The 15,580-nt window shown below is 44.0% G+C and overlaps 1 protein-coding gene across 1 annotated transcript in view; it reads left to right on the top strand.

Annotated features, from left to right (window-relative positions):
* MUC6 (mucin 6, oligomeric mucus/gel-forming) overlaps positions 1-7,645 on the top strand; it is a 50,284-nt gene extending 42,639 nt beyond the window's left edge. Inside the window, exons 29-31 of the mRNA XM_043548499.1 lie at positions 324-571; positions 4,378-4,559; positions 7,546-7,645. Coding sequence (XP_043404434.1) covers positions 324-571; positions 4,378-4,559; positions 7,546-7,645 — 530 coding nt within the window. The remainder of the gene's footprint in view (positions 1-323; positions 572-4,377; positions 4,560-7,545) is intronic.
* The last annotated feature ends 7,935 nt before the right edge of the window (positions 7,646-15,580 follow it).

Here is a 15,580-nt window from a genome sequence, read left to right as displayed (position 1 = left end):
ATAATAGACTAATTTCCATAGCTCTTAGTCAGCATTATTTAAGACTGCTGAAATAACTTAAAAGTATATTGAAGAAAGAAAAAATGAATAAAGTTTTTGTGACATCTTCCTACTCTGGGCCATTTGTCAGTACATTATTAAGTGACAGAGAAGGGGAGAGTAGCTAAGTTATGTCAAATTGTATATGTATAATAAAAGATATTTGTAATACTGCTTCTTCCTAAAATCATTTTTCTATTCATATGACATGTATTTATAGAAATTCATTACTAAAAATTATTTCTTGTACTCAGTATCCACATTTGTATTATTTTCTTTTATAGTAACGACAATAGTACAAACTAAAACACCAAGAAGCACTACTAGAGTTGAAACACCAAGTACTGCCGTATCACCAACAGCCACTACATCCACAGGGTCCACCATGCACACTATTTTAAGCACTACACCAGCCACCCTATCTACTAAAAAAGTAACCATAAAAACAACACCTATCACAATCAAATCCACTACTCACTCCATACCAGTAACCACTATTACAAAAAAGACAACACTGTCAACTACCCCAATCGTAACATTAACTGAGATTACTACACCAACAACCACCACCAAAACAACCATATCACCAACCTCAGAAACACCAATCACCCCTACAGTCATCTCAACAACTGGTACGTTGTTTCATTTTTTTTCTCATTACTGCCGTTGTTTCTAATAAATTACATTTATCGAATTGTCTGCATGTTTAAAAAAAAAGTACATTGTTAAGAAAAACTTGTGTAGGCTGCATAATGGAAGCATTTAAAAGTGTGAAGAATATGGGGTTTTGTGTCACTATGAAATTCAATCCATATTCAAGAAAGACTGAGCTTATGAAAGACAGAGGAAGCGCCACCAATTTTACCTAGACTTAATTCCCATCCTATTGTACAAATTGTACACTCAATACTGTGCTTTTTTAAAAATAAAAAAGTTATTCCCTATCCTTAGATTTTTGCTATATAAATCATTTATGCCTAGAGAACTGAAAATCTTACCTATTCAAATAGCACTGAAGATATTAACAATTAATGTTGTGTTTGTTATACAAATGCCATGAGAGTGAAACTTTATTGTGAACAGCAGAGAACTTTAATATCAGTTTGTCATGCCCTAAAATAAATACTAAAAGTAGGAGCATCCTCAACTTGCAAGAGCTGCGACTGCAGAAAAAGTCGTGATCTGTACCAGACTTGGACATGAGCAATGCAGATAGCATCTTAATGGAATTTAGCTTCTAAAAAATGGTTATTTACCTGTATTGTAACTATTGTTCTTCGAGAGGTGATGCAGATGTGTATTCCATGTGGGTGTGCATGCACCCAGAACACAGAAGCCAGAGATATTTGCCTAGCAGTACCTATATTGGCAGCACTTGCACCTTGTGGCCCTAGTCGGTCCCCTGGCTATATAAGGGCAGCACCTTCCTCACTCTCCTAACTTCCTTTGCACCGAATATCAGGAGTACAGACCCCAGTGCAGTGGGGAACACAGAGAGGGTTGTGGAATACACATCTGCATCGCATCTCAAAGAACTGTTATAATACGGTTAAATAACCTTTTTTTCTCCTTTGAGTGGATGCAGCCATGTATTCCTTGTAGGTGACTCACAAGTAGTACTCACAGGAAGTGGGGCTTGGAGTCTATTTAAACAAGCACTGCAGGATTGCCTTCCCAAAGTTTTCATCTGAGCTAGATGCAGTAGCAACAGCATAGTGGTTTGGAAACATACGTACAAAGGACCAAGTGGCAGCCCTGAAAATGTCAAATATAGGAATGTCACTTAGAAATGCCGTTGACATTGTCAAGGCCCTCCTGGAATAAGCCCACTCCCTTTGAGGAGGCACAGTCTGAGCTACTCCATACGCTCTCATGATACAGGAAATTATCCACCTGGAGTTCATCTGTGAAGAGACTGCTTACCCCTTCATTTGGTCCATAACAAACAGACAAAATGAAAACCAGAAAGGTTTAGTTCTATCCAAGTAAAAAGCCAAGCATCACCTGACCTCCAACATGTAAAGACACTGCTCATCCGGGGTTGAATGTGGCTCAGGGAAGAATATAGGTTGATATATGACTTGGTCCAAGTGAAACGAGAAACCACTTTAGATAAAAACTTAGGTTGTGGCCACAGGTTTTCTTTGTCTTTGGAAAACTGCATGTAAGGAGACTCTACTATCAAAGTCAGCAACTCACATACTTTCCTTGCAGATGTTATCATCACAAGGAAAGCAGTTTTTTGACTCAAGGGAGAACGGAAAAGTTGCCAGAGGCTCGAACAGAGGTCTCATAAGAGCAACTAAGACAACGTTAAGGTCTCACAAAGGAACCGGTGCTTTCACTAGAGGTTGGAGATGAGTGACTCCTTTCAAGAACCTAACTACCATTGAGTTTGAAAATACCGACTTCCCATGGATGGGTGGATGAAACATTGAAATAACCACCAGGTGCACTCTCAGTGAACTAAATGCAAGACCAGAAGACTGGAGATGTACCAGTTACTCCAAGATGTCCTGAATACAAGGCATCTTTGGGTGAATTCCTTGGGATAATGACCACATTGAGAACTGCTTCCATTTGGCCAAATAGGGCATTCTGGTTGAGGCTTTCTACTATTAAGCAAGATTTGCCAGACCAACTCTGAACACCATTTCTTCTCCTAATCTAACCACACAGCATCCACACCATGAGACGCACGGAGCTGAGCACGGGATGCAAAATCTAAGAATGATGCTGAGTGAGGAGGTCAGGGTGAAGAAGAAGAAATATGTGAGGCCTAACAATAATGCAAGGAAGTTGGAGAAGCAATACTGTCTCTGCCATGCTGGAGCCATGAGAATGAGCCTGGCACAATCCAATTTCAGCTTGAGAATGACCTGTGGGATGATCAGAATTGGAGGAAAAGCATACAGGAGTGTCAATTCCCAGCTCAAATGAAAAGCATTGGTCAGGGACCCTGGACTGAGACCCCCCCTACTCCCTGAGAGAAAAACAGACAGCGTTTCTTGTTGCCTCTCATGGTAAACAGGCCTATTGTCACACTGTCCGAAACCCCAAAAACAGACTGCAGGACACTAGGCTTCAGAGACCACTCGTGACTTAGGGAGAAATTTCTGCTGAGGTGATCTGCCAGCTGATTCTGGATCCTAGGTAAATGATTGACCATGGGGGGTAATGTTTTTCCTGATGCAAAACTTCCAGAGTCTGATTGCCTCCTGATACAGCACACTGGAATGTGTTCTCACCTATCTGTTCACATAATACATCACAGTGGTATTGTTAGTAAGGATGTGCACCATTAAGTCACTGATATGGTCTCGAAGGGCCTGTGACACTCAGACACTGTAGATGGCATAGAGCTACAGGTTGCTGATATGCAAAGAAGCTTCCTGTTTCAACCACAGGGCTTGAAATTTCGGCTACCCCAGATGCACTCCCCAACATACTAAGGAGGCATCAGTCACAATAGTTGTGGTCAGTTGGCACTAACCAAAGGGAATGCCCTGGCAAACATTGTCCTGAACGGTCCACCACTGTAAGGAGTCCAGGATCAGCAGAGGAAGTCATACCAGTCTGTCCAAGGGATGGCAAGTCAGAATTCAGCCATGTTTGAAGAAGACAAAGGTGCAATCTATCAAATTGGACTACCATATGGCCTAGCATATTCACGCATACTTGAGCTGTTGAGAGTTGAGAGTGCAGTTCCAAACATAGGTGGTGAATCATGTGGAATCATTCAGTCAGCAGAAACACTTTCAACTATCAGAGTCCCAATATACCTGAATTTTTAAGTTGGGACCAGTGTTTATTTTCTGCTGTTTAGGATGAGACCTAAACAGTCAAGTAAGCATAGCATGAACTGAACATGAGAGAGAACAGCCTCTCTGAACTTGCCCCTCAGTAGCCAATCATCCAGATACTGGAAGATATGAATTCTCCTCTTCCTGAGATACAGTGTCACTACAATCATGCATTTGGTAAAAACCCAGGGAGCCAAAGACAGACTAAAAAGGATCATGGTGGACTGATAGTGCTGGTCTGCCATGAAAAACCTCCTGTGGCTTAGGAGAATTGCTATGTGGAAATAAGCATCCCAAATCCAGCTGTCTGTGGTAATTGATTTGCAAACGTTGTAAAAACAAGCCAGCCTGTTCCTGAACAGGGGGAATGGAGATGGAGAGAGACCACCATTGGATTGCTGTTTTGGACACACAAGTCAAAATGGCCACTTCCTGGATGCTGAGGAAGGAAGAGTGAGCTAGCCAAATCCTGAACCAGATGTCCTTCATTTCTGAGATCTATGCCGGTTCCTGGGATTGTCCCACTGTCTTACAGGAAAGGAGGACCACCCGAAGAAATATTGTGAGCAGCATTGCTGCTGTCGCTGCTGACTGCTATAGTGGGATCTCTGTACAGGTGGAGTATAAACTCCCAAGGGACTCAAATAGCTTGGGAATTCTTAAAAGACTGCAGGGTTTCATTGGTCTTTTCCGAAAACAAAACCCAATCATCAAAAGGTAATTCCTCAGTGGTCTGCTGTACATCAGGTGCAATGTCTGAATTCTGCAGCTATGAGGCCCTCCTCACGATCACATCTGATGCCATAATTTTGCCCGAGGCATCTGCCACGTCCATGGATGACTGTAACAAAGTCTTGGCTATAGTAAAGACCACTGAAATGAATGCCTTAAACTCGACCCTGGAGGATTCTGGCAACTTGTCCTCAAACTTAGACATGGCCACCCAATTAACAAAGTTGTATTTAGAGAGCAATGCCTGCTGGCTCATGATACACATCTGCAGGAAATAGTAGACCCATCAAGTCCATCATTTTGGACTTCTTGCCCTTAGGCATAGGTTTATACCTTCCCCGTTGTGTCCTGTCATTTTCAGCATTTGCCACAAGAGTTAGGGGCCAGGTGGGAGTAGAAACCCTCAAAACCCTGCATGAGGATGGGGTACCACTTCCCTGCATGTTTTGCTGTGGGAGGCAATGACGTGGGAGTATTCCAGAGGGCCTGCAGAAATTCAGCCTGGATGCCTAAGATAGTGGTCATATGCCTCAGGAAGTCCTGATATGCCTTTAAGACCTCAGGCATAAAGGAAGAGGAGAAGCCTGGCACAGTAGAGTCATCTGGGGAGGACGAAGAAGTGATTTGCTGTGCCAACAATGGATCGTGTTCTTGAACAACAGAAACCAGTCGCATAACCCTGAAGGCCCAGAGGGGACAGGTTCAGTGGTTACTTCTAGCTGCAATGGTTCAGGAACAGAAGACACCAATGGGACTGGTGATCTTGCTGCTGAGTAGGTCAACAAATGGGACCTCAAAGACCAATGAGCATCCCAAGGAGGCCACTGGGCAAACAAATATGGCATAGGTGATCAATGGGCACTGGGACAAGAGCCCTGTCTTGACTGCGGGAAGAACGCCAATCTCGGTACCGATGGTGATCCAGAGATGGTCTCTGGTGCCTAAGGGGTGAGAAAGAAGGGGAGGACAACCCCTGGATTTCAAGGAGTCCTGGAGAGTCCCTGTTGACAACAGGAGAGCCATTCCTGATGAAGCAAACAAACAATTGGACTCATCCAAAGTCCAAAAGGGGGGCAGCATCAGTGCCAAAGAGGAACAGGGACTTGGCACCAGTGGTACTGAGCAAGACAAACTTCCACCCAGTACTGGAGGAGGTGCTGGCACTGAGGTCAACAATGGTACCAAGCTCGATGACAGGATCTGCTGTCAGGGCAGTGACTGTGTCAAAGGATGCACTAGCGTTGAGGGGAACTTTGGTGCCGAGCTTAGTGTCAGCCTCAATTCCATTGTGAGTGGTATGAGCTGCAGTGCCAATGAACCCGGCAGCTCTGTGATATAGCTTGAAGGTGCCAAGGGCACAATGGAGAGCAAAGTGGTAGAAACTACGGCACTGGAAAACTGCTGAACTAGTAGAGAGTCAGAGAGCGAGAGGAAAAGCAGGTCTGAAGCCACCTGATATGCCACCAGTGTGGAGACAGTCAGTGCTGGTGCTGACATGATCAGTACTGGACTCAATGGACACCCCCTGGCCAGAACAGGAGTCAATGGTACAGGCTTTCACTGATCTCAGAGCAGTACTGGGGAGCAGTTAAATGGACCTTTTCTATCCCATGTGCCAGAAGGAGTACAGTGCTGGTCAGCACTCCTCTTGTAAAATGAGAAAGACTCTCCCTGAGCCCTGGAGTGTTCCCAATTAGTTTTATGGAACCTCTTCTCCCTGCACCAGAGGAGGGAGAATGAATCATCTTCCCTTTAGAGGAAACAGCAGGGTTTGAATGTGGAGCAGCAATACCTGCCAGTTCCGAAGGCAGCCACCAATTACACCAGGGCATCAATGCCAAACCAGGCCTCATAAGCTGGTCCAGAAGGTGCTGCTTCAGTTATAAGTCTCTTGCCACCTGAGTCCTCTTTTAAGCGACTTACAGATGGAACACCATTCCTTTTGTGTCCTCTGCTGAGATATAACAAGCATCTCATGTGGGGATCACTGTTGGGGACGCCCCCGACACATGATGGACAATGCTTGAACTCTGGTGAGGGTGTCACACACAGCAGCCAACTACTCTAACTACCACTACACTAACACTAAACTACACCTGAGATACTACTAACTATTATCTAGAGCAGGGGTCGGCAACCTTTCAGAAGTGGTGTGCCGAGTCTTCATTTATTCACTCTAATTTAAGGTTTCACTTGACAGTAATACATTTTAACGTTTTTAGAAGGTCTCTTTCTATAAGTCTATAATATATAACTAAACTATTGTTGTATGTAAAGTAAATAAGGTTTTTAAAATGTTTAAGAAGCTTCATTTAAAATTAAATTAAAATGCAGAGCCCCCCGGACTGGTGGCCAGGACCCAGGCAATGTGAGCGCCACAGCAAATCAGCTCACATGCCGCCTGATCTAGAGGAAAAAAGAAAAATCTCACAGAAAGCTGCGACAGAAAATGTGAAGTCTAGCTGAGGGCGGTGAGAATGAACTGAGTGGGGGTTGGAGTGGTGCGGTCATTATATAACTAAGGGAGGGGCTAGGGCCACAGGGCATCAGCATTGCCCCTTTGGGTACTAGTAGGCAGAGTTCTCTGGCTTCGGTGCACTGGGCATGCTTACCTATATGTAATACATGGCTCCATCTACTTGACGAAGAATCAAAGAAGTCTTCACTGAGCATGTGTGAACTGCAATTTTTCAAAACCTAATAACATGAACAAGTTTGGGCAGATTTTCAAGAAAAATTGAGGTTGATGAAGGCACAGGGAATAGAAAATTTCAGTCCAGTAATTAAAGTTGGCAAAGTTGTAACCAGCTGGAAAGAGGGCTTTACAATAGGAAGTATCGGGCAACCTTAAAAATAAGTGGCATTAACAGCTGCACCTATCATCAGTTCATAGTTTGCAAAATTTTCAATATATTCTTCTGTGTATCATATTATTATTACTATATTAATATAATTTATTTTCTTTAAAAAGCAGCAAAACTTACAACTCCACGTATGACAACTACCATCACAACACCAGTTATTACAAAGACATCACCAACTACTTCATCAACGACTACTCCTTCCACTAGGTCAACGGAGTCCAGAAAAACTGCCACGCCAACTACACACACGACCGTCACTCTAATGACGACATCTCTACACACAAGCTCAGCGGAGAGCACCGCATCAGAGTCCACCACCCCAAGCACAATAAAAACCACAACACTGATGACAGTTTCTTCAATTGCTGTGTCAACTAAGTCCACGACGAGGGCAACACCAACACAAACTGGTACATTTTAGTCATTGCTAGCATTCTGTATGTGGACAATTATGAGTACAATACCTGTCTTTCAATAGCTTATACGTTAAGTAGTCTTCTTTATCCAAAAATTTCTGAATCTTTATGCTTTGGCACCTACTAATCAAAAAGCCATATTGACATCTCTGTTCACTGGCTTTTCTCTCTCATCGCGCAGCTACTTCTGTCATTTCTCTGTTTAGGCGAAAGGGCAAAGATCCCCTTCCACAGTGCCCGACAGCTACTCTCATCTGGCAGAGCGAGGGAGCCAAATCTTCCAAATAGGAAGCAAAGCCAACTCTCCTTGCTGTGTTGCTCACTGCCAAGGAAGGCGACGAAACAGGTTACAGAACAGGGAAATAGGGAAAACTGGAACCTTACAAGGAAGAGAGATTTGGAGAAAAGAGTAGTCCCTGTCACAAAGCTCCACCATTGGATATTGAAGGGCATTCTTGTGGGAAGTGTATGGTGTAAACATGGCATTTTTCCTAGTCTATCTTACTTCTTTTTTTCTCACAACACAAAGCATGCTCTTCCAATATATCCAACCTCCTTTTCAGATTCTTACTCATTAAGACTTAAATAGACATTTGTGGATTTTATTCTCAAACTAATCCCTGGGTATGGACACAAAAGCCAATACACAGGCTTCATTTCAAAAAATCCAGTCTCTATACCTTCCTGAGAAAACCACAAACTGAAAACCATTTGCTCTCAAAGTGGCTAAAGGAAAACAGACACAGAGACTTCAAAATGGGTTGGAAATAAAGTGTAGGTGCTACTTTTCTCCCTCATGGACTCAGATCCATGTTTTACATTTCAACCAACACAATAAACTCTGTACATGCTTGGAAATACCTGCATCATTTAGATACATGTTACACTCTTGCTTTGCATGAAAAATCTCACCTAAACATACTACTCCTGTCTAAAGAGAAGAGTTGCACAATCGGTAGGTAAAATCAGAGTTGTAGCTCAGCCTTCCTCATCTGCCCTGACTTTAGCCCCTCAAAATGATTCAAACTATCCAGCCCCACTACTTTCCCAACCAATAAACACCCTTCAAATGTGTGGATTTTCAACACGGTTGGCAATTAAGTCATTTATTTCAACTGCTGGCCCATTTTCCAAGACTAAAGGATGAGAGAGGGCCACTTCTCAATTCTTTGCAAAAAAAAATTCCTATTTGTCTAGCACAAAGGTGCCCTCACTCTCAAATCCCTCTTTATTGTATGAAAATTATTTAGTCATGGAAAACACTTCCTCTGCAATCTACCGTTTTCTTGTCAACGTCACAATCTCGATTCACATTTCTCCCTCACAGTAACTAAGACCGTAGAAACCCCAACACCAAGAAGTACCAGGAAAACAACACCAACCACATCTGTCTCTACAACGTCCAAAACCACCGGGTCAACAGAGTCCAGCCCAACCTCCTCACCAAAAACCGCTCCAATAAAAACTATGACTACGACTACGCCTTCCACCCACTCTACCAAAACCAGTACAACCGCCACACCAACTACACCCACAACCCACACTCTCACCACGACTACCTTGTCCACTAGCTCACCGGAGAGCACAACATCAAAGTCAACCCCTACCATTTCCACTACCTTTACCACGCCCACCACAACCACCACACCAACTACACTCACAACCGTCACTCTGACGACGACGGCCCCGACCAGTACTTCCCCGGAGAGCACCGCATCTGAGTCCCCCACTCCAAGCACCGTAAAAACAACTACGCTGACGACAATTTCTCCAACAACAACCTCAACTACGTCCCGAACGAGGCCAACACCAACAGGTACATTTTAGTCATCGATTTCCTTCTGTACCTGGGCAATTACTGGAATAATAACTCGCTTTTCCACCACATAGGCTTCGTCAGCCAAACATAACCAAAGCGTTACTCTTTGGCTCGGAGATGTCGAAAGGCCAGGGAACATTTTTCTTCATTGGCCTTCCTCTCTGCTCCCCATTCCTCCCTCGCTCCCCACCCAGCGCCTTCTGACATTTCTCTGTTTAGACTAATTGGCAAAGGTCGCCTTCCACAGTGCCCAGCAGTCACTCCCGTCTGGGAGAGCAAGGAAGCCCAATCATCTCAACAGGAGGCATAGCCACATCTCCTTGCTGTGGTACTCACTGCCAAGGAGCATTTTCCACTTAGGCCAATATAATTGCAGAGATTGATGGTTTCGGAAGGCCTTCTTCATTTAGTCTCCTTCCCGGGATTCAACCATTTTCCTTTTCTTTACACTCTTCCTTTGCAGGAAAAGAGCCAACTAAACCTACCACTCCAGCCTCACCTGGTGAGTTGACAGTCAGTTTGTAAAATAAGAGTTACAGATTAGCCTTGCTCGTCTCGATTTTAGACCCTCATATTGAGCCCCTCCAGATAAGGTTGCAAAGACACTAGGGGCAAGGTGCCCTCTGGAAGCTGAAATAGCTCCCTCCACCTACAGTATCTTTTCTGGGCCTCAGAAGCGGACATGGGGTTTCATAGATCTCACTGTGCCCCGATCAGAAGAGCTAAACTGAGGTAGGGAGTTAACAAAGCATGAAGGACTCTACCCTGTGAGGTGAGGAGATCCCAGCTCCCACGCCTAGCTTCAACAAAGGGAGCAGAAAGCATTCAGCATCTTCCAGGAATAGGGACCTAAACTTGCAAGATAAAATAACCCAGCATTCATTTTCTCTCGGTTGGTGAATGTTTGCAAGCATACTTTCTCATAGAAACATTAGGTGGCATAGAGAAGAGAGTACATATCTCTGGAGGTATGGTGTCACCCAGAAAGCTTTAGATCACCGTACCTCAAAGAAGCAACAAACTTAAAACAAAACCTTCCAGAAAGACATATACTACCGTACAGAAGTCAGACATGGTTTGTTCACGCCCGATACATCTTCCATTAGGAGGATTTAAAACACCACAACAGATCACAATATACTCCTTTCCAGAAATATCTACGTTCCTTTACAAAACAGTAAATGCACTTGCTTTTATGCAATTTTGTTCTTTTCACAACATTGGCAGTTAATTTCCTTATTGTCAGTGTTCCCAAATATCACCATTACTAAAGGTGTGAGGGGGCCACTTCTCAAAAGTTGACCCAATTTTGTCCCTTTTAATCTAGCTCAAAAGTGCACTCACTCTAAAACCCCTGTTCATAATGATACAATCATTTACTCATAGTAAACTCTTCCTCTGCAATCTATCGTTTTCTTGTGAACGTCACCATCTCGATTCACATTTTTCCCTCACAGTAACTAAGTCCGTAGAAACCCCAACACCAAGAAGTACCAGGAAAACAACACCAACCACATCTGTCTCTACAACGTCCAAAACCACGGCGTCAACAGAGTCCAGCCCAACCTCCTCACCACAAACAAGTCCAAGAAGCACAACTCTGACAACGACTACGCCTTCCACCCACTCTACCAAAACCAGTACAACCGCCACACCAGCTACACCCTCAACCCACACTCTCACCACGACTACCTTGTCCACTAGCTCACCGGAGAGCACAACATCAAAGTCAACCCCTACCATTTCCACCTACCCTTACCACACCCACCACAACCACCACACCGACTACACTCACAACCGTCACTCTGACGACGACGGCCCCGACCACTACTTCACCGGAGAGCACCGCATCTGAGACCACCAGCCGAAGCACCGTAAAAACAACTACGCTGACGACAGTTTCTCCAAAGACTCCGTCAACTAAGTCCACATCGAGTCCAACACCAACAGGTACACAAACCTCCTTACTATAGCAGATTAAAGCCCATTCTTCTGGGAAGTGTATGGTGTAAACACAGCATTTTTCCCCTTCTATCTAACTTGCTTTTTCTCACAACACAAAGCTCACACTTCCAATATATCCCACCTCCTTTTCGGATTCTTAATCATTAGGAATGCATAGATCCTTGTAGCTATTTCACTCAGACTAATTCCTGGGTACGGACACAGAGGGCAATCCACCCGCTTCATTCCAGTGCAATCCAGTCTCTATACCTTCCTCAGAAAGGCACATACTGAAAACCATTTCCTCTCAATGGGGCTGAAAGAAAACAGACCCAGAGAGTTTTACGTGGGTTGCAGATACGAGTCAAACAATCTGGGTGCTTTCTCTCTCAATGACGCACTCCAGTCCATGAAATTATGTTTTCCAGTTCGGCCAACTGAACAGCCATGCCTGATGGTTTGATCAGGCCTACTTTCTTTACTCACACTGACAGGATTCAAACTTTATTCTTTTCTTTACCCTCTTGCTTTGCATGAAAAGACTCACCTAGACATACTACTCCTGTCTCAAGGGGAGAGTTTGTCAATCGGTGGGTAAAATCAGAATTCTAGATCAGCCCTCCTCACCTGCTTTGCCTTTAGCCCCTCAAAATGATTCAAACTGTCCCGCCCCACTACTTTCCCAACCAATAAACACCCTTCAAATGTGTGGATTTTCAACACGGTTGGCAATTAAGTCATTTATTTCAACTGCTGGCCCATTTTCCATGACTAAAGGATGAGAGAGGGCCACTTCTCAATTCTTTGCAAAAAAAAATTCCTATTTGTAAGCACAAAGGTGCCCTCACTCTCAAACCCCTCTTTATTGTGTGCAGTTATTTAGTCATGGTAAACTCTTCCTCTGCAATCTATTGTTTTCTTGTCAATGTCACCATCTCGATTCACATTTCTCCCTCACAGTAACTAAGACCGTAGAAACCCCAACACCAAGAAGTACCAGGAAAACAACACCAACCACATCCGTCTCTACAACGTCCAAAACCACCGGGTCAACAGAGTCCAGCCCAACCTCCTCACCAAAAACCGCTCCAATAAAAACTCTGACAACGACTACGCCTTCCACCCACTCTACCAAAACCAGTACAACCGCCACACCAACTACACCCACAACCCACACTCTCACCACGACTACCTTGTCCACTAGCTCACCGGAGAGCACAACATCAAAGTCAACCCCTACCATTTCCACTACCTTTACCACGCCCACCACAACCACCACACCAACTACACTCACAACCGTCACTCCTACGACGACGGCCCCGACCAGTACTTCCCCGGAGAGCACCGCATCTGAGTCCCCCACTCCAAGCACCGTAAAAACAACTATGCTGACGACAATTTCTCCAACAACAACCTCAACTACGTCCCGAACGAGGCCAACACCAACAGGTACATTTTAGTCATCGATTTCCTTCTGTACCTGGGCAATTACTGGAATAATAACTCGCTTTTCCACCACATAGGCTTCGTCAGCCAAACATAACCAAAGCGTTACTCTTTGGCTCGGAGATGTCGAAAGGCCAGGGAACATTTTTCTTCATTGGCCTTCCTCTCTGCTCCCCATTCCTCCCTCGCTCCCCACCCAGCGCCTTCTGACATTTCTCTGTTTAGACTAATTGGCAAAGGTCGCCTTCCACAGTGCCCAGCAGTCACTCCCGTCTGGGAGAGCAAGGAAGCCCAATCATCTCAACAGGAGGCATAGCCACATCTCCTTGCTGTGGTACTCACTGCCAAGGAGCATTTTCCACTTAGGCCAATATAATTGCAGAGATTGATGGTTTCGGAAGGCCTACTTCATTTAGTCACCTTCCCAGGATTCAACCATTTTCCTTTTCTTTACACTCTTTCTTTGCAGGAAAAGAGCCAACTAAACCTACTACTCCATCCTCAGCTGGTGAGTTGACAGCTTGTAAAATAAAATTTACAGAAAGCTCACTCTTCCAGTATATCCCACCTCCTTTTCAGATTCTTAATCATTAGGATTGCATAGATCCTTGTCGATCTTTAAGTCGAACAAATTCCTGGGTACGGACACAGAGGCTAATACACCCGCTTCGTTCCTGTGCTATCAGGTCTGTCTATATATTTCTGAGCAAGGTATATACCGAAAACCATTTCCTCTTTGGACGTATATTAACTCAGTAGTGTGCGGCATGCTTTCTTCACCTCCTTATATCAGTAGGAATTAAACCACCCATATTCTCTCCCCTTCAGGGACATCTGGGTTCCTTTCCCAAAACAATACACACCCTTGCACATTTGCTGTTTTTTAACAAGGTTGGCAGTAATGTTACTTTTACTAATGTTCCCCCATTTCTTCATTCCTAAAAGATGAGAGAGGGCCACTTCTCAGTTATTTCCTACTTTTTTCTTGTTTAATCTAGCACAAAGTTGTGCTCTCTCTAAAAAGCTTGTTCATGTTTAGGTTATTATATGTTCATTTTAAATGTTGATTCTGCAATCCATCATTTTGTTATCAATCTCACCATACCAACTCACGTTTCTCCCTCACAGTAACAAAGACCATACGAACAAGCTCACCACAAAGAACTACCCCCAGAAGTACGACTAAAACATCACCAACCACATCAGTCTCCACAACATCCAAAATCACTGTGTCAACAGAGTCCACCTCAACCTCCATACCAAAAACTAAGCTGATAACCACAACTCTGACAACGACTACTCCTTCCACTATGTTTACTCAGTCCAGCACAACTGCCACACCAACTACACCCACAACCATCACTCTGACAACAACTACCTTGACCACTAGTTCAACGGAGAGGACCATTTCAGAGTCTGTCTCCACCCAAACCACTACTTCTACCACCACAAAAACCACAACGCTGACATCTCCTACCCCTTCCATTACCTCTACCAAGTTCAGCACAACCCCCACACCAACTACACCCACGACCGTCACTCTGACGAAGACGGCCCCGACCACTACTTCACCGGAGAGCACCACATCTGAGTCCACCACCCCAAGCACTGTAAAAACAACTACGTTGACCACAGTTTCTACAACTACTACGTCAACTAAGTCCACAACAAGGCCAACACCAACAGGTACACAAACCTCCACCATAGGAGATTGAAGCCCATTCTTGTGGGAAGTATATGGTGTAAACACAGCATTTTTCCTCTTCTATCTAAATTGCTTTTTCTCACAACACAAAGCTCATTCTTCCAATATATCTCACCTCCTTTTCAGAATCTTAATCATTAGGATTGCATAGATCCTTGTAGATATATAACTCGAACTAATTCCTGGGTACGGACACAGAGGCCAATACACCCGATTCATTCCAGTATAATGCATTCTCTATACCTTCCTGTGAAAGGCACATACTAAAAAGCATTTGCACTCGATGTGATTGAAAGAAAACACACTAGAGAGTTTGAAATGGGTTGTAAATAAGAGTCAAAGAATGGGAATGTTGTCTCTCTCATTGATGCACTCCATGCATATCCACAGCTGTTTTCCAGTTAGGTGAATATAATACCCTTGGTTCATGGTTTGAGAAGGCTGACTTCCTTTAGTCACACTCACAGGGTTCAAGCTGCTTTCTTTTCTTTTCTTTACACTCTTGCTTTTCATGAAAAGAGTCACCTAAACCTACTACTCCTGCCTCAAGTCATAACTTCCACCCTGAAGTGCTCCCCCATTTCTTCATTACTGAAGGATGAGAGAGGGTCACTTGTCAGTTATTTCCAATTTTTTCTTATTTAATTTAGCACAAAAGTTGGGCTTGCTTGAAAAACCTTGTTCATATTTATATATTTTTATGGTAAACTGTTCTTCTGCAATCCATCATTTTCTTTTCAGTCTCACCATATCAACTCACATTTCTCCCTCCCAGTAACCAAGACTGTAGAAAGCACACCACCACAAAGAAC

Source organism: Chelonia mydas, chromosome 6, assembly GCF_015237465.2.
Source record: "Chelonia mydas isolate rCheMyd1 chromosome 6, rCheMyd1.pri.v2, whole genome shotgun sequence".
NCBI classification, from domain to species: Eukaryota; Metazoa; Chordata; order Testudines; family Cheloniidae; genus Chelonia; species Chelonia mydas.
The sequence above is the reverse complement of the archived record's forward strand: the minus strand, read 5'-3'. Positions and strand labels throughout refer to the sequence as shown.